Source organism: Salmo salar, chromosome ssa17 (genome assembly GCF_905237065.1).
Source record: "Salmo salar chromosome ssa17, Ssal_v3.1, whole genome shotgun sequence".
Taxonomy (NCBI): domain Eukaryota; kingdom Metazoa; phylum Chordata; class Actinopteri; order Salmoniformes; family Salmonidae; genus Salmo; species Salmo salar.
In genome coordinates this window covers 44144451-44171630 of record NC_059458.1, presented here as the reverse complement: position 1 = coordinate 44171630, position 27180 = coordinate 44144451, and the positions used below count along the sequence as shown (strand labels likewise).

Sequence of the window (27180 nt, the reverse complement as noted above, 5' to 3'; positions counted from 1 at the left end):
CTCACAGTGAAATGCTGAATACAACAGGTGTAGTAGACCTCACAGTGAAATGCTGAATACAACAGGTGTAGTAGACCTCACAGTGAAATGCTGAATACAACAGGTGTAGTAGACCTCACAGTGAAATGCTGAATACAACAGGTGTAGTAGACCTCACAGTGAAATGCTGAATACAACAGGTGTAGTAGACCTCACAGTGAAATGCTGAATACAACAGGTGTAGTAGACCTTACAGTGAAATGCTGAATACAACAGGTGTAGTAGACCTTACAGTGAAATGCTGAATACAACAGGTGTAGTAGACCTCACAGTGAAATGCTGAATACAACAGGTGTAGTAGACCTCACAGTGAAATGCTGAATACAACAGGTGTAGTAGACCTCACAGTGAAATGCTGAATACAACAGGTGTAGTAGACCTTACAGTGAAATGCTGAATACAACAGGTGTAGTAGACCTCACAGTGAAATGCTGAATACAACAGGTGTAGTAGACCTTACAGTGAAATGCTGAATACAACAGGTGTAGTAGACCTCACAGTGAAATGCTGAATACAACAGGTGTAGTAGACCTCACAGTGAAATGCTGAATACAACAGGTGTAGTAGACCTCACAGTGAAATGCTGAATACAACAGGTGTAGTAGACCTCACAGTGAAATGCTGAATACAACAGGTGTAGTAGACCTCACAGTGAAATGCTGAATACAACAGGTGTAGTAGACCTCACAGTGAAATGCTGAATACAACAGGTGTAGTAGACCTCACAGTGAAATGCTGAATACAACAGGTGCAGTAAAACAACAATGTCCAGACTATATTCAGGCAGTACCGGTACAGAGTCCATGTTTATTTTAGTTTATATTTTAGTTCAGTGTAGTTTTAGTTACTAAAGCTGCTTTTATGATGCCCTGGTAATGTTTGTTCCTTCCATAGGACATAACTTGGTAGCAATTCAAAGGTGTAGTATTCTGTACGCGATGACTTGTCTGGCTGGATTCCACTGAGATATCTGTCTAGACATCATGATTATCAGCTTAACCTTTACATGTTGGTGAGGTGTGGGAGAACACCTGGTTGTGTTGTGCTGACTGGCTGGCTGGTTGACTGACTAGCAGACTGACTGACTGGCTGGCTGACTGGCTGGTTGACTGGCTGGCTGGCTGGCTGGCTGGTTGACTGACTAGCAGACAGACAGACTGGCTGGCTGGCTGGCTGGCTGGCTGACTGGCTGGTTGACTGGCTGGCTGACTGGCTGGTTGACTGGTTGACTGACTAGCAGACTGACTGGCTGGCTGACTGGTTGGTTGACTGGCTGGCTGGCTGGCTGACTGGCTGGTTGACTGGCTGGCTGGCTGGTTGACTGACTAGCAGACTGACTGGCTGACTGGCTGGCTGGCTGGCTGACTGGCTGGCTGACTGGCTGGTTGACTGGCTGGCTGGCTGGTTGACTGACTAGCAGACTGACTGGTTGGCTGACTGGTTGGTTGACTGGCTGGCTGGCTGACTGGCTGGTTGACTGGCTGTTTGACTGGCTGGTTGACTGGTTGACTGACTAGCAGACTGACTGGCTGGCTGACTGGTTGGTTGACTGGCTGGCTGGCTGACAGCCTGAAGGTGAATAACATTTATGATTGACGAGGAAGTTCGTTTCACACCAATAATGTCCAGTAACATCTCTGGGTTTCATCTCAGGGTTTTCAGTTGTTCTCAAGTCTAAGCTGCCAGTGTGTCTTTGACAGGGTCAGACAATATATAGAGGTTTGATGGTTTCCCCAGTGTAATATCCCAGTACTTTAGAGATCTCTGTAATATATAGAGGTTTGATGGTTTCCCAGTACTTTAGAGATCTCTGTAATATATAGAGGTTTGATGGTTTCCCCAGTGTAATATATATACATATATATATATATATATATGTATATATAGATGTTGTTTGATGGTTTCTCCAGTGTAATATCCCAGTACCTCAGAGGTCTCCTGAAGCTCCAGTCACATTTCATCCCTGTATCCTGGGGAACCTCCTCGTACAACGATCCTCTTCTGTTGACAGCATGTGTCCACATGGTGACCCTGAATAATAATGACATGTACATTCTGTCTTCTCTACACGTCAAGCTGCCGTTGATAATGATGGGCGTCATAGTAACAGTCAGTGTGACGGTTGTCACGGTAACAGTAATGGTCCGTGTGACGGTTGTCACGGTAACTACGGACATAACGCTAACGATCGGTGTTCAAATCTCAATGTTTTATTTGACTTGACATTTTACATTTTTTACATTTTAGTCATTTAGCAGACGCTCTTATCCAGAGCGACATGCATACATTTCATACATTTTATTTTATTTATTTTTTTCCCCCGTACTGGTCCCCCGTGGGAATCGAACCCACAACCCTGGCGTTGCAAACACCATGCTCTACCAACTGAGCCACAGGGGACTTGAGTACGGAGACCCAACCCCGTGTAGATCAGAGACGTATTTCTCTCCCTGGTTGTTGTCGATCCTAATGGTAGTATTTCGGGCCCAGCTACTGTATCTCAGGCCTGGTTTGCCTAGTCCTCCTCCCCAGCAGAGCAGTAGAGATCTCAGAGGGGATGTACGGGGACTGTCACTGAGCTAGTCCCAGTGTTGCATGCCATACATTCCTCCACACATTCCTGTAGACATTCCTGCAGGTCTTGTTCAACAGCTGGCCCATCCCCTGTTGTTCTGCTGGGGGGCCATGGAGCTCCCAGCCCCTTCAACCCCCCCCCCCCCCTCAGGGCTCCCATTCACCCAGGCAGCAGGCACTTGTTGTGGGGCCAACAACGACAGATGCTGCTCCTGCAGCCCAGCCCTTCCATCACACTATGTACGACATCCAGCTATTCTGGGATAAGGAAGGAAAAAGGACACATTTGATATCTTATGGGGTCAACACATTTCTGTACAAGCTGTCGCCATACTGGGTCAGTGGTTCCAGTCCTCCAGAACCCCTAACAGAACACATTATATACTGGGTCAATGGTACCAGTCCTCCAGAACCCCCTAACAGAACACATTATATACTGGGTCAGTGGTTCCAGTCCTCCAGAACCCCTAACAGAACACATTATATACTGGGTCAGTGGTACCAGTCCTCCAGAACCCCTAACAGAACACATTATATACTGGGTCTGTAATGCCAGTGGTTCCAGTCCTCCAGAACCCCTAACAGAACACATTATATACTGGGTCAGTGGTTCCAGTCCTCCAGAACCCCCAACAGAACACATTATATACTGGGTCAGTGGTTCCAGTCCTCCAGAACCCCCAACAGAACACATTATATACTGGGTCAGTGGTTCCAGTCCTCCAGAACCCCCTAACAGAACACATTATATACTGGGTCAGTGGTTCCAGTCCTCCAGAACCCCTAACAGAACACATTATATACTGGGTCAGTGGTTCCAGTCCTCCAGAACCCCCAACAGAACACATTATATACTGGGTCAGTGGTTCCAGTCCTCCAGAACCCCCAACAGAACACATTATATACTGGGTCAGTGGTTCCAGTCCTCCAGAACACATGATATACTGGGTCTGTAATGTCAGTGGTTCCAGTCCTCCAGAACACATTATATACTGGGCCAGTGGTTCCAGTCCTCCAGAACCCCTAACAGAACACATTATATACTGGGTCAGTGGTTCCAGTCCTCCAGAACACATGATATACTGGGTCTGTAATGCCAGTGGTTCCAGTCCTCCAGAACCCCCAACAGAACACATTATATACTGGGCCAGTGGTTCCAGTCCTCCAGAACCCCCAACAGAACACATTATATACTGGGTCTGTAATGCCAGTGGTTCCAGTCCTCCAGAACCCCTAACAGAACACATTATATACTGGGCCAGTGGTTCCAGTCCTCCAGAACCCCTAACAGAACACATTATATACTGGGTCAGTGGTTCCAGTCCTCCAGAACCCCTAACAGAACACATTATATACTGGGTCTCTGCCAGTGGTTCCAGTCCTCCAGAATCCCCTAACAGAACACATTATATACTGGGTCTCTGCCAGTGGTTCCAGTCCTCCAGTACCCCCAACAGAACACATTATATACTGGGCCAGTGGTTCCAGTCCTCCAGAACCCCCAACAGAACACATTATATACTGGGTCTGTAATGCCAGTGGTTCCAGTCCTCCAGAACCCCTAACAGAACACATTATATACTGGGCCAGTGGTTCCAGTCCTCCAGAACCCCTAACAGAACACATTATATACTGGGTCAGTGGTTCCAGTCCTCCAGAACCCCTAACAGAACACATTATATACTGGGTCTCTGCCAGTGGTTCCAGTCCTCCAGAATCCCCTAACAGAACACATTATATACTGGGTCAGTGGTTCCAGTCCTCCAGAACCCCTAACAGAACACATGATATACTGGGTCTCTAATGCCAGTGGTTCCAGTCCTCCAGAACCCCCAACAGAACACATTCTATACTGGGTCAGTGGTTCCAGTCCTCCAGAACCCCCTAACAGAACACATTATATACTGGGTCAGTGGTTCCAGTCCTCCAGAACCCCCTAACAGAACACATTATATACTGGGTCAGTGGTTCCAGTCCTCCAGAACCCCTAACAGAACACATTATATACTGGGTCTGTAATGCCAGTGGTTCCAGTCCTCCAGAACCCCCAACAGAACACATTATATACTGGGTCAGTGGTTCCAGTCCTCCAGAACCCCCAACAGAACACATTATATACTGGGTCAGTGGTTCCAGTCCTCCAGAACCCCTAACAGAACACATATACTGGGTCAGTGGTTCCAGTCCTCCAGAACCCCCAACAGAACACATTATATACTGGGTCAGTGGTTCCAGTCCTCCAGAACCCCCAACAGAACACATTATATACTGGGTCAGTGGTTCCAGTCCTCCAGAACCCCCAACAGAACACATTATATACTGGGTCAGTGGTTCCAGTCCTCCAGAACCCCCAACAGAACACATTATATACTGGGTCTGTAATGCCAGTGGTTCCAGTCCTCCAGAACCCCCTAACAGAACACATTATATACTGGGTCAGTGGTTCCAGTCCTCCAGAACCCCCTAACAGAACACATTATATACTGGGTCAGTGGTTCCAGTCCTCCAGAACCCCTAACAGAACACATTATATACTGGGTCAGTGGTTCCAGTCCTCCAGAACCCCTAACAGAACACATTATATACTGGGTCAGTGGTTCCAGTCCTCCAGAACCCCTAACAGAACACATTATATACTGGGTCTCTAATGCCAGTGGTTCCAGTCCTCCAGAACCCCTAACAGAACACATTATATACTGGGTCTGTAATGCCAGTGGTTCCAGTCCTCCAGAACCCCCAACAGAACACATTATATACTGGGTCTCTGCCAGTGGTACCAGTCCTCCAGAACCCCTAACAGAACACATTATATACTGGGTCTGTAATGCCAGTGGTTCCAGTCCTCCAGAACCCCTAACAGAACACATATACTGGGTCAGTGGTTCCAGTCCTCCAGAACCCCCAACAGAACACATTATATACTGGGTCAGTGGTTCCAGTCCTCCAGAACCCCCAACAGAACACATTATATACTGGGTCAGTGGTTCCAGTCCTCCAGAACCCCCAACAGAACACATTATATACTGGGTCAGTGGTTCCAGTCCTCCAGAACCCCCAACAGAACACATTATATACTGGGTCTGTAATGCCAGTGGTTCCAGTCCTCCAGAACCCCCTAACAGAACACATTATATACTGGGTCAGTGGTTCCAGTCCTCCAGAACCCCCTAACAGAACACATTATATACTGGGTCAGTGGTTCCAGTCCTCCAGAACCCCTAACAGAACACATTATATACTGGGTCAGTGGTTCCAGTCCTCCAGAACCCCTAACAGAACACATTATATACTGGGTCAGTGGTTCCAGTCCTCCAGAACCCCTAACAGAACACATTATATACTGGGTCTCTAATGCCAGTGGTTCCAGTCCTCCAGAACCCCTAACAGAACACATTATATACTGGGTCTGTAATGCCAGTGGTTCCAGTCCTCCAGAACCCCCAACAGAACACATTATATACTGGGTCTCTGCCAGTGGTACCAGTCCTCCAGAACCCCTAACAGAACACATTATATACTGGGTCTGTAATGCCAGTGGTTCCAGTCCTCCAGAACCCCCAACAGAACACATTATATACTGGGTCAGTGGTTCCAGTCCTCCAGAACCCCTAACAGAACACATTATATACTGGGTCAGTGGTTCCAGTCCTCCAGAACCCCCTAACAGAACACATTATATACTGGGTCAGTGGTTCCAGTCCTCCAGAACCCCTAACAGAACACATTATATACTGGGTCAGTGGTTCCAGTCCTCCAGAACCCCTAACAGAACACATTATATACTGGGTCAGTGGTTCCAGTCCTCCAGAACCCCTAACAGAACACATTATATACTGGGTCTCTAATGCCAGTGGTTCCAGTCCTCCAGAACCCCTAACAGAACACATTATATACTGGGTCTGTAATGCCAGTGGTTCCAGTCCTCCAGAACCCCCAACAGAACACATTATATACTGGGTCTCTGCCAGTGGTACCAGTCCTCCAGAACCCCTAACAGAACACATTATATACTGGGTCTGTAATGCCAGTGGTTCCAGTCCTCCAGAACCCCCAACAGAACACATTATATACTGGGTCAGTGGTTCCAGTCCTCCAGAACCCCTAACAGAACACATTATATACTGGGTCAGTGGTTCCAGTCCTCCAGAACCCCCTAACAGAACACATTATATACTGGGTCAGTGGTTCCAGTCCTCCAGAACCCCTAACAGAACACATTATATACTGGGTCAGTGGTTCCAGTCCTCCAGAACCCCTAACAGAACACATTATATACTGGGTCAGTGGTTCCAGTCCTCCAGAACCCCTAACAGAACACATTATATACTGGGTCTCTAATGCCAGTGGTTCCAGTCCTCCAGAACCCCTAACAGAACACATTATATACTGGGTCTGTAATGCCAGTGGTTCCAGTCCTCCAGAACCCCCAACAGAACACATTATATACTGGGTCTCTGCCAGTGGTACCAGTCCTCCAGAACCCCTAACAGAACACATTATATACTGGGTCTGTAATGCCAGTGGTTCCAGTCCTCCAGAACCCCCAACAGAACACATTATATACTGGGTCAGTGGTTCCAGTCCTCCAGAACCCCTAACAGAACACATTATATACTGGGTCAGTGGTTCCAGTCCTCCAGAACCCCCTAACAGAACACATTATATACTGGGTCAGTGGTTCCAGTCCTCCAGAACCCCTAACAGAACACATTATATACTGGGTCAGTGGTTCCAGTCCTCCAGAACCCCTAACAGAACACATTATATACTGGGTCAGTGGTTCCAGTCCTCCAGAACCCCTAACAGAACACATTATATACTGGGTCTCTAATGCCAGTGGTTCCAGTCCTCCAGAACCCCTAACAGAACACATTATATACTGGGTCTGTAATGCCAGTGGTTCCAGTCCTCCAGAACCCCCAACAGAACACATTATATACTGGGTCTCTGCCAGTGGTACCAGTCCTCCAGAACCCCTAACAGAACACATTATATACTGGGTCTGTAATGCCAGTGGTTCCAGTCCTCCAGAACCCCCAACAGAACACATTATATACTGGGTCAGTGGTTCCAGTCCTCCAGAACCCCTAACAGAACACATTATATACTGGGTCAGTGGTACCAGTCCTCCAGAACCCCTAACAGAACACATTATATACTGGGTCTGTAATGTCAGTGGTTTCCAACTCCAACTCTGGTATGATTTGGTAATAATTCCAGTGTATTAAGCAACAGTGATGTGGTTTTCAGTGGAAGTATTTTCTTTCCCCGCAGGCCAACACCTGCTGTATTCACTTGCCAATAATGATACTGCCTTTTTCACTCTGCCACAAACAGACAGACTTCTTCTATGGTCCTTCCACATTATGGCCCATATTGATACAGTAACACTAGAGAAAGGTGGAGAGACAGAATGGGTTTATTACCGTGTTACAGTAACACTAGAGAAAGGCTTGGTGGACAGACAGAATGGGTTTATTACCGTGTTACAGTAACACTAGAGAAAGGCTTGGCGGAGAGACAGAATGGGTTTATTACCGTGTTACAGTAACACTAGAGAAAGGCTTGGTGGAGAGACAGAATGGGTTTATTACTGTGTTACAGTAACACTAGAGAAAGGCTTGGTGGAGAGACAGAATGGGTTTATTACCGTGTTACAGTAACACTAGAGAAAGGCTTGGCGGAGAGACAGAATGGGTTTATTACCGTGTTACAGTAACACTAGAGAAAGGCTTGGTGGAGAGACAGAATGGGTTTATTACCGTGTTACAGTAACACTAGAGAAAGGCTTGGCGGAGAGACAGAATGGGTTTATTACCGTGTTACAGTAACACTAGAGAAAGGCTTGGCGGAGAGACAGAATGGGTTTATTACCGTGTTACAGTAACACTAGAGAAAGGCTTGGCGGACAGACAGAATGGGTTTATTACCGTGTTACAGTAACACTAGAGAAAGGCTTGGCGGTGAGACAGAATGGGTTTATTACCGTGTTACAGTAACACTAGAGAAAGGCTTGGCGGTGAGACAGAATGGGTTTATTACCGTGTTACAGTAACACTAGAGAAAGGCTTGGCGGAGAGACAGAATGGGTTTATTACCGTGTTACAGTAACACTAGAGAAAGGCTTGGCGGACAGACAGAATGGGTTTATTACCGTGTTACAGTAACACTAGAGAAAGGCTTGGCGGACAGACAGAATGGGTTTATTACCGTGTTACAGTAACACTAGAGAAAGGCTTGGCGGTGAGACAGAATGGGTTTATTACCGTGTTACAGTAACACTGGAGATAGGCTTGGCGGACAGACAGAATGGGTTTATTACCGTGTTACAGTAACACTAGAGAAAGGCTTGGCGGACAGACAGAATGGGTTTATTACCGTGTTACAGTAACACTAGAGAAAGGCTTGGCGGAGAGACAGAATGGGTTTATTACCGTGTTACAGTAACACTAGAGAAAGGCTTGGCGGAGAGACAGAATGGGTTTATTACCGTGTTACAGTAACACTAGAGAAAGGCTTGGCGGAGAGACAGAATGGGTTTATTACCGTGTTACAGTAACACTAGAGAAAGGCTTGGCGGAGAGACAGAATGGGTTTATTACCGTGTTACAGTAACACTAGAGAAAGGCTTGGCGGAGAGACAGAATGGGTTTATTACCGTGTTACAGTAACACTAGAGAAAGGCTTGGCGGAGAGACAGAATGGGTTTATTACCGTGTTACAGTAACACTAGAGAAAGCCTTGGCAGAGAGACAGAATGGGTTTATTACCGTGTTACAGTAACACTAGAGAAAGGCTTGGTGGACAGACAGAATGGGTTTATTACCGTGCTACAGTAACACTAGAGAAAGGCTTGGCGGTGAGACAGAATGAGTTTATTACCGTGTTACAGTAACACTAGAGAAAGGCTTGGCGGAGAGACAGAATGGGTTTATTACCGTGTTACAGTAACACTAGAGAAAGGCTTAGCGGAGAGACAGAATGGGTTTATTACCGTGTTACAGTAACACTAGAGAAAGGCTTGGCGGAGAGACAGAATGGGTTTATTACCGTGTTACAGTAACACTAGAGAAAGGCTTGGCGGAGAGACAGAATGGGTTTATTACCGTGTTACAGTAACTCTAGAGAAAGGCTTGGCGGACAGACAGAATGGGTTTATTACCGTGTTACAGTAACACTAGAGAAAGGCTTGGCGGAGAGACAGAATGGGTTTATTACCGTGTTACAGTAACACTAGAGAAAGGCTTGGCGGACAGACAGAATGGGTTTATTACCGTGTTACAGTAACACTAGAGAAAGGCTTGGCGGAGAGACAGAATGGGTTTATTACCGTGTTACAGTAACACTAGAGAAAGGCTTGGCGGAGAGACAGAATGGGTTTATTACCGTGTTACAGTAACACTAGAGAAAGGCTTGGCGGAGAGACAGAATGGGTTTATTACCGTGTTACAGTAACACTAGAGAAAGGCTTGGCGGACAGACAGAATGGGTTTATTACCGTGTTACAGTAACACTAGAGAAAGGCTTAGCGGACAGACAGAATGGGTTTATTACCGTGTTACAGTAACACTAGAGAAAGGCTTGGCGGAGAGACAGAATGGGTTTATTACCGTGTTACAGTAACACTAGAGAAAGGCTTGGCGGAGAGACAGAATGGGTTTATTACCGTGTTACAGTAACACTAGAGAAAAGCTTGGCGGAGAGACAGAATGGGTTTATTACCGTGTTACAGTAACACTAGAGAAAGGCTTGGCGGACAGACAGAATGGGTTTATTACCGTGTTACAGTAACACTAGAGAAAGGCTTGGCGGAGAGACAGAATGGGTTTATTACCGTGTTACAGTAACACTAGAGAAAGGCTTGGCGGAGAGACAGAATGGGTTTATTACCGTGTTACAGTAACACTAGAGAAAGGCTTGGCGGAGAGACAGAATGGGTTTATTACCGTGTTACAGTAACACTAGAGAAAGGCTTGGCGGAGAGACAGAATGGGTTTATTACCGTGTTACAGTAACACTAGAGAAAGGCTTGGCGGAGAGACAGAATGGGTTTATTACCGTGTTACAGTAACACTAGAGAAAGGCTTGGCGGAGAGACAGAATGGGTTTATTACCGTGTTACAGTAACACTAGAGAAAGGCTTGGCGGAGAGACAGAATGGGTTTATTACCGTGTTACAGTAACACTAGAGAAAGGCTTGGCGGACAGACAGAATGGGTTTATTACCGTGTTACAGTAACACTAGAGAAAGGCTTGGCGGAGAGACAGAATGGGTTTATTACCGTGTTACAGTAACACTAGAGAAAGGCTTGGCGGAGAGACAGAATGGGTTTATTACCGTGTTACAGTAACACTAGAGAAAGGCTTGGCGGAGAGACAGAATGGGTTTATTACCGTGTTACAGTAACACTAGAGAAAGGCTTGGCGGAGAGACAGAATGGGTTTATTACCGTGTTACAGTAACACTAGAGAAAGGCTTGGCGGAGAGACAGAATGGGTTTATTACCGTGTTACAGTAACACTAGAGAAAGGCTTGGCGGAGAGACAGAATGGGTTTATTACCGTGTTACAGTAACACTAGAGAAAGGCTTGGCGGAGAGACAGAATGGGTTTATTACCGTGTTACAGTAACACTAGAGAAAGGCTTGGCGGAGAGACAGAATGGGTTTATTACCGTGTTACAGTAACACTAGAGAAAGGCTTGGCGGAGAGACAGAATGGGTTTATTACCGTGTTACAGTAACACTAGAGAAAGGCTTGGCGGAGAGACAGAATGGGTTTATTACCGTGTTACAGTAACACTAGAGAAAGGCTTGGCGGAGAGACAGAATGGGTTTATTACCGTGTTACAGTAACACTAGAGAAAGGCTTGGCGGAGAGACAGAATGGGTTTATTACCGTGTTACAGTAACACTAGAGAAAGGCTTGGCGGAGAGACAGAATGGGTTTATTACCGTGTTACAGTAACACTAGAGAAAGGCTTGGCGGAGAGACAGAATGGGTTTATTACCGTGTTACAGTAACACTAGAGAAAGGCTTGGCGGAGAGACAGAATGGGTTTATTACCGTGTTACAGTAACACTAGAGAAAGGCTTGGCGGAGAGACAGAATGGGTTTATTACCGTGTTACAGTAACACTAGAGAAAGGCTTGGCGGAGAGACAGAATGGGTTTATTACCGTGTTACAGTAACACTAGAGAAAGGCTTGGCGGAGAGACAGAATGGGTTTATTACCGTGTTACAGTAACACTAGAGAAAGGCTTGGCGGAGAGACAGAATGGGTTTATTACCGTGTTACAGTAACACTAGAGAAAGGCTTGGCGGAGAGACAGAATGGGTTTATTACCGTGTTACAGTAACACTAGAGAAAGGCTTAGCGGAGAGACAGAATGGGTTTATTACCGTGTTACAGTAACACTAGAGAAAGGCTTGGCGGAGAGACAGAATGGGTTTATTACCGTGTTACAGTAACACTAGAGAAAGGCTTGGCGGAGAGACAGAATGGGTTTATTACCGTGTTACAGTAACACTAGAGAAAGGCTTGGCGGAGAGACAGAATGGGTTTATTACCGTGTTACAGTAACACTAGAGAAAGGCTTGGCGGAGAGACAGAATGGGTTTATTACCGTGTTACAGTAACACTAGAGAAAGGCTTGGCGGAGAGACAGAATGGGTTTATTACCGTGTTACAGTAACACTAGAGAAAGGCTTGGCGGAGAGACAGAATGGGTTTATTACCGTGTTACAGTAACACTAGAGAAAGGCTTGGCGGAGAGACAGAATGGGTTTATTACCGTGTTACAGTAACACTAGAGAAAGGCTTGGCGGAGAGACAGAATGGGTTTATTACCGTGTTACAGTAACACTAGAGAAAGGCTTGGCGGAGAGACAGAATGGGTTTATTACCGTGTTACAGTAACACTAGAGAAAGGCTTGGCGGAGAGACAGAATGGGTTTATTACCGTGTTACAGTAACACTAGAGAAAGGCTTGGCGGAGAGACAGAATGGGTTTATTACCGTGTTACAGTAACACTAGAGAAAGGCTTGGCGGAGAGACAGAATGGGTTTATTACCGTGTTACAGTAACACTAGAGAAAGGCTTGGCGGAGAGACAGAATGGGTTTATTACCGTGTTACAGTAACACTAGAGAAAGGCTTGGCGGAGAGACAGAATGGGTTTATTACCGTGTTACAGTAACACTAGAGAAAGGCTTAGCGGAGAGACAGAATGGGTTTATTACCGTGTTACAGTAACACTAGAGAAAGGCTTGGCGGACAGACAGAATGGGTTTATTACCGTGTTACAGTAACACTAGAGAAAGGCTTGGCGGAGAGACAGAATGGGTTTATTACCGTGTTACAGTAACACTAGAGAAAGGCTTGGCGGACAGACAGAATGGGTTTATTACCGTGTTACAGTAACACTAGAGAAAGGCTTGGCGGAGAGACAGAATGGGTTTATTACCGTGTTACAGTAACACTAGAGAAAGGCTTGGCGGAGAGACAGAATGGGTTTATTACCGTGTTACAGTAACACTAGAGAAAGGCTTGGCGGAGAGACAGAATGGGTTTATTACCGTGTTACAGTAACACTAGAGAAAGGCTTGGCGGACAGACAGAATGGGTTTATTACCGTGTTACAGTAACACTAGAGAAAGGCTTGGCGGACAGACAGAATGGGTTTATTACCGTGTTACAGTAACACTAGAGAAAGGCTTGGCGGAGAGACAGAATGGGTTTATTACCGTGTTACAGTAACACTAGAGAAAGGCTTGGCGGAGAGACAGAATGGGTTTATTACCGTGTTACAGTAACACTAGAGAAAGGCTTGGCGGAGAGACAGAATGGGTTTATTACCGTGTTACAGTAACACTAGAGAAAGGCTTGGCGGACAGACAGAATGGGTTTATTACCGTGTTACAGTAACACTAGAGAAAGGCTTGGCGGAGAGACAGAATGGGTTTATTACCGTGTTACAGTAACACTAGAGAAAGGCTTGGCGGAGAGACAGAATGGGTTTATTACCGTGTTACAGTAACACTAGAGAAAGGCTTGGCGGAGAGACAGAATGGGTTTATTACCGTGTTACAGTAACACTAGAGAAAGGCTTGGCGGAGAGACAGAATGGGTTTATTACCGTGTTACAGTAACACTAGAGAAAGGCTTGGCGGAGAGACAGAATGGGTTTATTACCGTGTTACAGTAACACTAGAGAAAGGCTTGGCGGAGAGACAGAATGGGTTTATTACCGTGTTACAGTAACACTAGAGAAAGGCTTGGCGGAGAGACAGAATGGGTTTATTACCGTGTTACAGTAACACTAGAGAAAGGCTTGGCGGACAGACAGAATGGGTTTATTACCGTGTTACAGTAACACTAGAGAAAGGCTTGGCGGAGAGACAGAATGGGTTTATTACCGTGTTACAGTAACACTAGAGAAAGGCTTGGCGGAGAGACAGAATGGGTTTATTACCGTGTTACAGTAACACTAGAGAAAGGCTTAGCGGAGAGACAGAATGGGTTTATTACCGTGTTACAGTAACACTAGAGAAAGGCTTGGCGGAGAGACAGAATGGGTTTATTACCGTGTTACAGTAACACTAGAGAAAGGCTTGGCGGAGAGACAGAATGGGTTTATTACCGTGTTACAGTAACACTAGAGAAAGGCTTGGCGGAGAGACAGAATGGGTTTATTACCGTGTTACAGTAACACTAGAGAAAGGCTTGGCGGAGAGACAGAATGGGTTTATTACCGTGTTACAGTAACACTAGAGAAAGGCTTGGCGGAGAGACAGAATGGGTTTATTACCGTGTTACAGTAACACTAGAGAAAGGCTTGGCGGAGAGACAGAATGGGTTTATTACCGTGTTACAGTAACACTAGAGAAAGGCTTGGCGGAGAGACAGAATGGGTTTTTACCGTGTTACAGTAACACTAGAGAAAGGCTTGGCGGAGAGACAGAATGGGTTTTTTACCGTGTTACAGTAACACTAGAGAAAGGCTTGGCGGAGAGACAGAATGGGTTTATTACCGTGTTACAGTAACACTAGAGAAAGGCTTGGCGGAGAGACAGAATGGATTTATTACCGTGTTACAGTAACACTAGAGAAAGGCTTGGCGGAGAGACAGAATGGGTTTATTACCGTGTTACAGTAACACTAGAGAAAGGCTTGGCGGAGAGACAGAATGGGTTTATTACCGTGTTACAGTAACACTAGAGAAAGGCTTGGCGGAGAGACAGAATGGGTTTATTACCGTGTTACAGTAACACTAGAGAAAGGCTTGGCGGAGAGACAGAATGGGTTTATTACCGTGTTACAGTAACACTAGAGAAAGGCTTGGCGGAGAGACAGAATGGGTTTATTACCGTGTTACAGTAACACTAGAGAAAGGCTTGGCGGACAGACAGAATGGGTTTATTACCGTGTTACAGTAACACTAGAGAAAGGCTTGGCGGAGAGACAGAATGGGTTTATTACCGTGTTACAGTAACACTAGAGAAAGGCTTGGCGGAGAGACAGAATGGGTTTTTACCGTGTTACAGTAACACTAGAGAAAGGCTTGGCGGAGAGACAGAATGGGTTTTTACCGTGTTACAGTAACACTAGAGAAAGGCTTGGCGGAGAGACAGAATGGGTTTATTACCGTGTTACAGTAACACTAGAGAAAGGCTTGGCGGAGAGACAGAATGGATTTATTACCGTGTTACAGTAACACTAGAGAAAGGCTTGGCGGAGAGACAGAATGGGTTTATTACCGTGTTACAGTAACACTAGAGAAAGGCTTGGCGGAGAGACAGAATGGGTTTATTACCGTGTTACAGTAACACTAGAGAAAGGCTTGGCGGAGAGACAGAATGGGTTTATTACCGTGTTACAGTAACACTAGAGAAAGGCTTGGCGGAGAGACAGAATGGGTTTATTACCGTGTTACAGTAACACTAGAGAAAGGCTTGGCGGAGAGACAGAATGGGTTTATTACCGTGTTACAGTAACACTAGAGAAAGGCTTGGCGGAGAGACAGAATGGGTTTATTACCGTGTTACAGTAACACTAGAGAAAGGCTTGGCGGAGAGACAGAATGGGTTTATTACCGTGTTACAGTAACACTAGAGAAAGGCTTGGCGGAGAGACAGAATGGGTTTATTACCGTGTTACAGTAACACTAGAGAAAGGCTTGGCGGACAGACAGAATGGGTTTATTACCTACCGTTATACCGTTATATGGCAAGGGTGCTTCGATTACCAGTTGAGAAATTAAAATTGTAGCTCTTTTTAATGGTGGTTTATAAAACATTTAACCCCCTAAGGTCGATTTTAATTTATTTTTAAATAAAATATATTATTTTTTTCTTCGGAAATCCAATCCATTTAGCATAATACACAAATCCCCATCAAAATCCTTTTGTTTAAGCAAGATAAGATTTCGTTTTTTTCTGCATTAGATGCGTTTCGATCCGCTACTTCATCTGAGGTGAAAGGTGACAGAGCTGAGTGGTGTTTCAGACCGTGAAGACCTTCCGAAAAATTGTCTGTAGCGTCCCAACAGTTTGGGCTACAAACTAATATGACCCCTCCGTGGAAAGACGAGACTCTCAGGAACACGTACATGTCGGTGGTTCTGCTCTAGGATGCCCACGGGCCTCACCAGACTGGTCTGAAGGTCCACGGTACCAGTTGAACACATGTATATATGGAGACTGGTTAGCGCCAAAAATATAGGGGTAAATACATGTCCAAAAAATAACATGAAAAGTATAAATGTTTCCAGCTCTTTCTCTCAGATATAGGACAGACATTTTAGAACAAACTGTTCCATGTAGTCTGGGGGGGGGGGCTGTTCCATGTAGTCTGGGGGGGGGCTGTTCCATGTAGTTTGGGGGGGGGCTGTTCCATGTAGTTTGGGGGGGGCTGTTCCATGTAGTCTGGGGGGGCTGTTCCATGTAGTCTGGGGGGGGCTGTTCCATGTAGTCTGGGGGGGGCTGTTCCATGTAGTCTGGGGGGGGGCTGTTCCATGTAGTCTGGGGGGGGGGCTGTTCCATATTGTCTGGGGGGGGCTGTTCCATGTAGTTTGGGGGGGCTCTTCCATGTAGTCTGGGGGGGCTGTTCCATGTAGTTTGGGGGGGCTGTTCCATGTAGTTTGGGGGGCTGTTCCATGTAGTTTGGGGGGGCTGTTCCATGTAGTTTGGGGGGGACTGTTCCATGTAGTTAATATTTTATTCAATGTGTTTGTATGGGCTAATAACAGTAAGGCCAAATACAATGGCTAACCAAATACATTTAATATATATATATATATACACATACTTTAAGGGGTCTTACAATTCAAAATGAAATATCAAAGGCTTGGACTGTGAGACGGGGCTTGGACTGTTGGACGGGGCTTGGACTGTTGGACGGGGCTTGGACTGTTGGACGGGGCTTGGACTGTTGGACGGGGCTTGGACTGTTGTACGGGGCTTGGACTGTTAGACGGGGCTTGGACTGTTAGACGGGGCTTGGACTGTTGGACGGGGCTTGGACTGTTGTACGGGGCTTGGACTGTTGTACGGGGCTTGGACTGTTGGACGGGGCTTGGACTGTTGTACGGCGCTTGGACTCTTAGACGGGGCTTGGACTGTTGTACGGCGCTTGGACTCTTAGACGGGGCTTGGACTGTTGGACGGGGCTTGGACTGTTGGACGGGGCTTGGACTGTTGGACGGGGCTTGGACTGTTGGACGGGGCTTGGACTGTTGGACGGGGCTTGGACTGTTGGACGGGGCTTGGACTGTTGGACGGGGCTTGGACTCTTAGACGGGGCTTGGACTCTTAGACGGGGCTTGGACTGTGAGACGGGGCTTGGACTCTTAGACGGGGCTTGGACTGTGAGACGGGGCTTGGACCTGTGAGACGGGGCTTGGACTGTTGGACGGGGCTTGGACTCTTAAGGTTAACGGCAGGTAGCCAAGCGGTTAAGAATGTTGGGCCAGTCACTGAAATGTCACTGGTTCGAATCCCTGCCCCCGTGAAACATCTGCCAGTGTGTCCTTGAGCAAGACACTTAACCCTAATAACAGCGCTTCGGAAAGTATTCAGACCCCTTGATTTTTTTGCACATTTTGTTTACTGGACAGCCTAATTCTAAAATTGATTAAATACAAAAAAAATATTACTCATCAATCTACACACAATACCCCATATTGACAAAGCGGAAACAGGTTTTTAGACATTTTTGCAAATGTATTAAAAATACATAAAAACAGATTATTTTCATAAGTATTCAGACCCTTTGCTATGAGACTTGAAATTGAGCTCAGGTGCATCCTGTTTCCATTGATCATCCTTGAGATGTTTCTACAACTTGATTGGAGTCCACCTGTGGTAAATTCAATTGATTGGACATGATTTGGAAAGGCACACACCTGTCTATATAAGGTCCCACAGTTGACAGTGCATGTCAGAGCAAAAACCAAGCCATGAGGTCGAAGGAATTGTCTGTAGAGCTCCGAGACAGGATTGTGTCGAGGCACAGATCTGGGGAAGGGAACCAAAAACGTTATGCAGCATTGAAGGTCCCCAAGAACACAGTGGCCTCCATCATTCTGAAATGGAAGAAGTTTGGAGCCACCAAGACTATCTCTGCAGCACTCCACCAATCAGGCCTTTATGGTAGAGTGGCCAGACGGAAGCCACTCCTCAGTAAAAGGCACATGACAGCCCGCTTGGAGTTTGTCAAAAGGCACCTAAAGGACTCTCAATTCATGAGAAACAAGATTCTCTGGTCTGATGAAACCAAGATGAAACTCTTCGGCCTGATTGCCAAGCGTCACGCCTGGAGGAAACCTGGCACCATCCCTACGGTGAATCATGGTGGTGGAAGCATCAGGCTGGGGGATGTTTTTCAGCGGGCAGGGACTGGGAGACTAGTCAGGATCGAGGCAAAGATGAACGGAGCAAAGTACAGAGAGATCCTTGATGAAAACCTGCTGCAGGGCGCTCAGGACCTCAGACTGGGGTGAAGGTTCACCTTCCAACAGGACAACGACCCTGAGCACTCAGCCAAGACAAAGCAGGAGTGGCTTTGGGACAAGTCTCTGAATGTTCTTAAGTGGCCCAGCCAGAGCCCAGACTTGAACCCGATCGAACATCTCTGGAGAGACCTGAAAATAGCTGTGCAGCGACGCTCCCCATCCAACCTGACAGAGCTTGAGAGGATCTGCAGAGAAGAATGGGAGAAACTCCCCAAATACAGGTGTGCCAAGCTTGTAGCGTCATACCCAAGAAGACTCGAGGCTGTAATTGCCGCCAAAGTTAATTCAACAAAGTACTGAATACTTATGTAAATGTGATATTTAAAAAAAGAAATAATAATAATTAGCAAAAAATGTCTAAACACATGTTCTTGCTTTATCATTACGGGGTATTATGGGTAGATTGAGGGGGAAAGTCTAACGTAACAAAATGTGGAAAAAGTCCAAGGGTCTGAATACTTTCCGAATGCACTGTAAATTACTAAAATGTAAAGGTATTTTCATAAATTAAAACATTAAACAACAATGGGATTTTTTTTTCTTCTTCTTTCTACCAGGCAATTTGCCTGCGCTAATTATATGTGGGCTAACGGAAACCCTGGAGTGTGTAGTGAGAGTGTGTGTGAGGTGCCATGTCGTGCCGTACGCCCTGTCCGGACGTGTCTATGCGGCCACCTGAAACTCATGACTAAAACCGTAAACGGGTGACTCCCCATGCCAGCTAGTCTCTCTGCGTCAGTGAAAACTTCAAACTGAATACAATACAAACTGCCAGTCTGATTGAGAAACAACAGTTTATACAGTTAACGTCAGAAGTTTACATACACCTTTAGCCAAATACATTTGAACTCAGTTTTTCCACAATTCCTGACATTTTAATCCTAGTAAAAAAAATCCCTGTCTTATGTCAGTTAGGATCACCACTTTATTTTAAGAATGTGAAATGTCAGAATAATAGTAGAGAGAATGATTTATTTCAGCTTTTATTTCTTTCGTCACATTCCCAGAGGGTCAGAAGTTTACATACACTCAATTAGTATTTGGTAGCATTGCCTTTAAATTGTTTAACTTGGGTCAAACGTTTCGGGTAGCCTTCCACAAGCTTCCCACAATAAGTTGGGTGAATTTTGGCCCATTCCTCCTGACAGAGCTGGTGTAACTGAGTCAGGTTTGTAGGCCTCCTTGCTCGCACACGCTTTTTCAGTTCTGCCCACAAATGTTCTATAGGATTGAGGTCAGGGCTTTGTGATGGCCACTCCAATACCTTGACTTTGTTGTCCTTAAGCCATTTAGCCACAATTGTGGTGATCGATGGTATCAAAAGCGGCACTAAGATCTAGTTCTGCCCACAAATGTTCTATAGGATTGAGGTCAGGGCTTTGTGATGGGGTCATAACATCTAGTTATACAGCAGCATAGAGAGAAACATCTAGTGATACAGCAGCGCCGATGCAGAACAAGAAGCCAGTTCATAGTAGCAGGAAGTGGCAGCAGGATGAGTGAGCCGACTCAGTCAGCTTAAATAGACCCAACAAGGTTGGTGTGATTTGTTCCTAGCCTTGTCTCATTGGTGCCGTCTCAGCTGATACGTCAGCCTGAAGAAGGGGAATTTGGGTTTGGAACCATTTCCTGTCCAGTATCACTGCAGGTGGTTTGTAGTCAGTGTTTAAATATGGAACCATTTCCTGTCCAGTATCACTGCAGGTGGTTTGTAGTCAGTGTTTAAATATGGAACCATTTCCTGTCCAGTATCACTGCAGGTGGTTTGTAGTCAGTGATAAATATGGAACCATTTCCCGTCCAGTATCACTGCATGTGGTTTGTAGTCAGTGTTTAAATATGGAACCATTTCCTGTCCAGTATCACTGCAGGTGGTTTGTAGTCAGTGATAAATATGGAACCATTTCCTGTCCAGCAGTGATGTGTAGTCAGTGTTAAATATGGAACCATTTCCTGTCCAGCAGTGATTTGTAGTCAGTGTTAAATATGGAACCATTTCCTGTCCAGCAGTGATTTGTAGTCAGTGATACTCAATAGAACATAGAACATAGAGTAGGGAGACCCCTACTCTCTCCATCTCAACTTAACACGAGTTTAACTGAACAGCCAGTCCCCCCCCTATGCAAGATTCACCGGGAAGAGCTAAATGTGTCTCTGTGTCCTCCAGGTTAAATATATATATATATATATATATAAATATATATATATAAAACTGTGTGTGTCCAGGTTCCGTGGTGTCCAGATGGGGACAGACAGCCGGGTGGCAGAGCTGCTGAACCAGGTGAAGCTGAAGAGCTTGGAGACCGAGCGCTCTCAGATGGTACAAGAGGAGACTGCCAGGAACCTGGGACAGTATCAGATGGAGACAGAGAAACTACAGAAGAAACTAGAGGTAGGGGACTGCGTCCCAAATGGAGCCCTATTCCCTATATATAGTGCACTACTTTAGACCAGGGCCTTATAGAACCCTATTCCCTATATAGTGCACTACTTTAGACCAGGGCCCTATAGAACCCTATTCCCTATATAGTGCACTACTATAGACCAGGGCCCTATAGAACCCGATTCCCTATATAGTACACTACTTTAGAGCAGTGTTACATACAGCCCATTAGCTCTAGTCCAGGGTGTTACCTACGCCCCATTAGCTCTGGCCCAGGGTGTTACACACAGCCAATTAGCTCTGGTCCAGGAGGTTACATACAGCACCTTAGCTCTGGTCCAGGGTGTTACATACAGCCCTGCAGCTCTGGCCCAGGGTGTTGCATACAGCCCCGTAACTCTGGTCCAGGGTGTTACATACAGCCCCGTAGCTCTGGTCCAGGGTGTTACATACAGCCCCTTAGCTCTGATCCAGGGTGTTACATACATTCCCTTCGCTCTGGTCCAGGGTGTTACATGTCGCTTGCTGAGCCCTGGACCAGAGCTAACTGCCCTCGTCTTCCATCAGGTCATGACCAAGGAGTTGTACAGGCTGCAGACGGCCTCAGAGAAGCAGATAACGGAACTCCAGGCCCAGAATGCCGAGCAGCAGGCCAGACTACAGACCTACGAGAAACTGGAGCAAGAGCTGGACGACGTCACCATGCAGGCTGCTGAAAGTAACGTTCTCACGACGTTAGGATAGTCATGTTCTCACGACGTTAGGATAGTCATGTTCTCACGACGTTAGGATAGTCATGTTGGCACGACGTTAGAATAATACTGGAGTCATGTTGGCACGACGTTAGAATAATACTGGAGTCATGTTGGCACGACGTTAGAATAATACTGGAGTCATGTTGGCACGACGTTAGAATAATACTGGAGTCATGTTGGCACGACGTTAGAATAATACTGGAGTCATGTTGGCACGACGTTAGAATAATACTGGAGTCATGTTGGCACGACGTTAGAATAATACTGGAGTCATGTTGGCACGACGTTAGAATAATACTGGAGTCATGTTGGCACGACGTTAGAATAATACTGGAGTCATGTTGGCACGACGTTAGAATAATACTGGAGTCATGTTGGCACGACGTTAGAATAATACCGGAGTCATGTTGGCACGACGTTAGAATAATACTGGAGTCATGTTGGCACGACGTTAGAATAATACTGGAGTCATGTTGGCACGACGTTAGAATAATACTGGAGTCATGTTGGCACGACGTTAGAATAATACTGGAGTCATGTTGGCACGACGTTAGAATAATACCGGAGTCATGTTGGCACGACGTTAGAATAATACTGGAGTCATGTTGGCACGACGTTAGAATAATACTGGAGTCATGTTGGCACGACGTTAGAATAATACTGGAGTCATGTTGGCACGACGTTAGAATAATACTGGAGTCATGTTGGCACGACGTTAGAATAATACTGGAGTCATGTTGGCACGACGTTAGAATAATACTGGAGTCATGTTGGCCCGACGTTAGAATAATACTGGAGTCATGTTGGCACGACGTTAGAATAATACTGGAGTCATGTTGGCACGACGTTAGAATAATACTGGAGTCATGTTGGCACGACGTTAGAATAATACCGGAGTCATGTTGGCACGACGTTAGAATAATACTGGAGTCATGTTGGCACGACGTTAGAATAATACTGGAGTCATGTTGGCACGACGTTAGAATAATACCGGAGTCATGTTGGCACGACGTTAGAATAATACTGGAGTCATATCATCATCAACAGTAGTGATTGACAATACAGATTATTTGACTATAAAATATGCTGCACAACCAGGAGAGTGATACACACACACACACACACACACAGCTCTGATACAGTATTTTCCGCTATGTAACCAAATGTAACTATTCATTGTGTTGTTGGTGTCATCTCTCGTCAGTTGATAATGAGGAGGAAGCAGAGAGAGTTCTGTTCTCCTACGGTTACGGAGCCAACATTCCCACAACCGCCAAGAGACGACTCAAGCAGAGGTGAGATCTTATCTGGATCTGATCTGGATCTGATCTGACGGTCCCTAACGGCCTCTTATTCACTGTATAGGGCCCTGGTCTAAAGTAGTGCACTATATAGGGAATAGGGTTCTATAGGGCCCTGGTCTATAGTAGTGCACTATATAGGGAATAGGGTTCTATAGGGCCCTGGTCTAAAGTAGTGCACTATATATAGGGAATAGGGTTCTATAGGGCCCTGGTCTATAGTAGTGCACTATATAGGGAATAGGGTTCTATAAGGCCCTGGTCTAAAGTAGTGCACTATATAGGGAATAGGGTTCTATAGGGCCCTGGTCTAAAGTAGTGGACTATATATAGGGAATAGGGTTCTATAAGGCCCTGGTCTAAAGTAGTGCACTATATAGGGAATAGGGTGCAATTTGGGATGCATGATTATTGGTTGGTTTTCTGTTTGAGAGTTTATTTAATGTGTGTTTGTTGCAGTGTCCATCTGGCCCGAAGACTGTTGCAGCTGGAGAAACAAAACACACTGTTGAGGAGAGATCTGGAGAAACGCAACACACACACAGGACAGATCTCTGAGGAGGTAACACACAGGACAGATCTCTGAGGAGGTAACACACAGGACAGATCTCTGAGGAGGTAACACACAGGACAGATCTCTGAGGAGGTAACACACAGGACAGATCTCTGAGGAGGTAACACACAGGACAGATCTCTGAGGAGGTAACACACAGGACAGATCTCTGAGGAGGTACCACACAGGACAGATCTCTGAGGAGGTACCACACAGGACAGATCTCTGAGGAGGTAACAGGACAGATCTCTGAGGAGGTAACACACAGGACAGATCTCTGAGGAGGTAACACACAGGACAGATCTCTGAGGAGGTAACACACAGGACAGATCTCTGAGGAGGTAACACACAGGACAGATCTCTGAGGAGGTAACACACAGGACAGATCTCTGAGGAGGTAACACACAGGACAGATCTCTGAGGAGGTAACACACAGGACAGATCTCTGAGGAGGTAACACACAGGACAGATCTCTGAGGAGGTAACACACAGGACAGATCTCTGAGGAGGTACCACACAGGACAGATCTCTGAGGAGGTAACACACAGGACAGATCTCTGAGGAGGTAACACACAGGACAGATCTCTGAGGTGGTAACACACAGGACAGATCTCTGAGGAGGTAACACACAGGACAGATCTCTGAGGAGGTAACACACAGGACAGATCTCTGAGGAGGTAACACACAGGACAGATCTCTGAGGAGGTAACACACAGGACAGATCTCTGAGGAGGTAACACACAGGACAGATCTCTGAGGAGGTAACACACAGGACAGATCTCTGAGGAGGTACCACACAGGACAGATCTCTGAGGAGGTAACACACAGGACAGATCTCTGAGGAGGTAACACACAGGACAGATCTCTGAGGAGGTAACAGGACAGATCTCTGAGGAGGTAACAGGACAGATCTCTGAGGAGGTAACACACAGGACAGATCTCTGAGGAGGTAACACACAGGACAGATCTCTGAGGAGGTAACACACAGGACAGATCTCTGAGGAGGTAACACACAGGACAGATCTCTGAGGAGGTAACACACAGGACAGATCTCTGAGGAGGTAACACACAGGACAGATCTCTGAGGAGGTAACACACAGGACAGATCTCTGAGGAGGTAACACACAGGACAGATCTCTGAGGAGGTAACACACAGGACAGATCTCTGAGGAGGTAACACACAGGACAGATCTCTGAGGAGGTACCACACAGGACAGATCTCTGAGGAGGTAACACACAGGACAGATCTCTGAGGAGGTAACACACAGGACAGATCTCTGAGGTGGTAACACACAGGACAGATCTCTGAGGAGGTAACACACAGGACAGATCTCTGAGGAGGTAACACACAGGACAGATCTCTGAGGAGGTAACACACAGGACAGATCTCTGAGGAGGTAACACACAGGACAGATCTCTGAGGAGGTAACACACAGGACAGATCTCTGAGGAGGTAACACACAGGACAGATCTCTGAGGAGGTACCACACAGGACAGATCTCTGAGGAGGTAACACACAGGACAGATCTCTGAGGAGGTAACACACAGGACAGATCTCTGAGGAGGTAACACACAGGACAGATCTCTGAGGAGGTAACACACAGGACAGATCTCTGAGGAGGTAACACACAGGACAGATCTCTGAGGAGGTAACACACAGGACAGATCTCTGAGGAGGTAACACACAGGACAGATCTCTGAGGAGGTAACACACAGGACAGATCTCTGAGGAGGTAACACACAGGACAGATCTCTGAGGAGGTAACACACACAGGACAGATCTCTGAGGAGGTAACACACAGGACAGATCTCTGAGGAGGTAACACACAGGACAGATCTCTGAGGAGGTAACACACAGGACAGATCTCTGAGGAGGTAACACACACAGGACAGATCTCTGAGGAGGTAACACACAGGACAGATCTCTGAGGAGGTAACACACAGGACAGATCTCTAGACTCCTAACCCACACAGTGTAGCTGTACAGACTCCTAACCCTCACAGTGTAGCGGTACAGACTCCTAACCCACACAGTGTAGCGGTACAGACTCCTAACCCACACAGTGTAGCGGTACAGACTCCTAACCCACACAGTGTAGCGGTACAGACTCCTCACCCACACAGTGTAGCGGTACAGACTCCTAACCCACACAGTGTAGCGGTACAGACTCCTAACCCACACAGTGTAGCGGTACAGACTCCTAACCCACACAGTGTAGCTGTACAGACTCCTAACCCTCACAGTGTAGCGGTACAGACTCCTAACCCACACAGTGTAGCGGTACAGACTCCTAACCCACACAGTGTAGCGGTACAGACTCCTAACCCACACAGTGTAGCGGTACAGACTCCTCACCCACACAGTGTAGCGGTACAGACTCCTAACCCACACAGTGTAGCGGTACAGACTCCTAACCCACACAGTGTAGCGGTACAGACTCCTCACCCACACAGTGTAGCTGTACAGACTCCTAACCCTCACAGTGTAGCGGTACAGACTCCTCACCCACACAGTGTAGCGGTACAGACTCCTAACCCACACAGTGTAGCGGTACAGACTCCTAACCCACACAGTGTAGCGGTACAGACTCCTCACCCACACAGTGTAGCGGTACAGACTCCTAACCCACACAGTGTAGCGGTACAGACTCCTAACCCACACAGTGTAGCGGTACAGACTCCTAACCCTCACAGTGTAGCGGTACAGACTCCTAGCTAACTAGATGTCTCACCACCTCTATCCAAACCACACCTTCCTTCCTGTCAGTTTTCAACATGAAATATATTCCACCTGAAAGGTGTGTTTATTTCAGAGGACCCTCCCAATCAAAGGCCACGTCAGTGACTGTAGCATGAATCAACAAACGGGTTAAACAAGTGTGTGTGTGTGTGTGTGTCCTAGCTGGAAGCAGCTAACCATCTCCTACAGCAGGCCCAGCAGCCCTACAGTTACCTGATCGACACAGTGAGACAGAGAGACACACAGATACTGTCCCTCAGAGAGCGCATCATACAGCTGGAGGAGGACACCAGGTACACATCCCACTGTCTCCCCCGTCTTTCAGTCTCCCCCGTCTTTCAGTCTCCCCCCTGTCTTTCAGTCTCCCCCGTCTTTCAGTCTCCCCCTGTCTTTCAGTCTCCCCCTTTCGGCCTCACCCCAGGTCCTGTCCTTCTCAGCCCTAGGGGCCCTGGCCAAATGTAGTGCACCATCGAGGGCTCTGGTTAAAAGTAGTGCACTATATAGGGTTCTGGTCTAAAGTAGTGCACTATATAGGGCCCTGGTCTAAAGTAGTGCACTATATAGGGAATAGGGTTCTATAGGGCTCTGGTCTAAAGTAGTGCACTATATAGGGCCCTGGTCTAAAGTAGTGCACTATATAGGGCCCTGGTCTAAAGTAGTGCACTATATAGGGCTCTGGTCTAAAGTATCAAATCAAATGCATTTATAAAGCCCTTCTTACATCAGCTGATATCTCAAAGTGCTGTACAGAAACCCAGCCTAAAACCCCAAACAGTAAGCAATGCAGGTGTAGAAGCACGGTGGCTAGGAAAAACTCCCTAG

The 27180-nt window shown here is 46.5% G+C and overlaps 1 protein-coding gene across 1 annotated transcript in view; it reads left to right on the top strand.

Moving 5' to 3' along the window:
* Positions 1-27180, top strand: part of pibf1 (progesterone immunomodulatory binding factor 1) — a 71167-nt gene that overhangs the window by 31597 nt on the left and 12390 nt on the right. The window contains exons 10-14 of the mRNA XM_045699629.1: positions 20853-21018; positions 21577-21727; positions 22969-23059; positions 23525-23627; positions 26521-26651. Coding sequence (XP_045555585.1) covers positions 20853-21018; positions 21577-21727; positions 22969-23059; positions 23525-23627; positions 26521-26651 — 642 coding nt within the window. The remainder of the gene's footprint in view (positions 1-20852; positions 21019-21576; positions 21728-22968; positions 23060-23524; positions 23628-26520; positions 26652-27180) is intronic.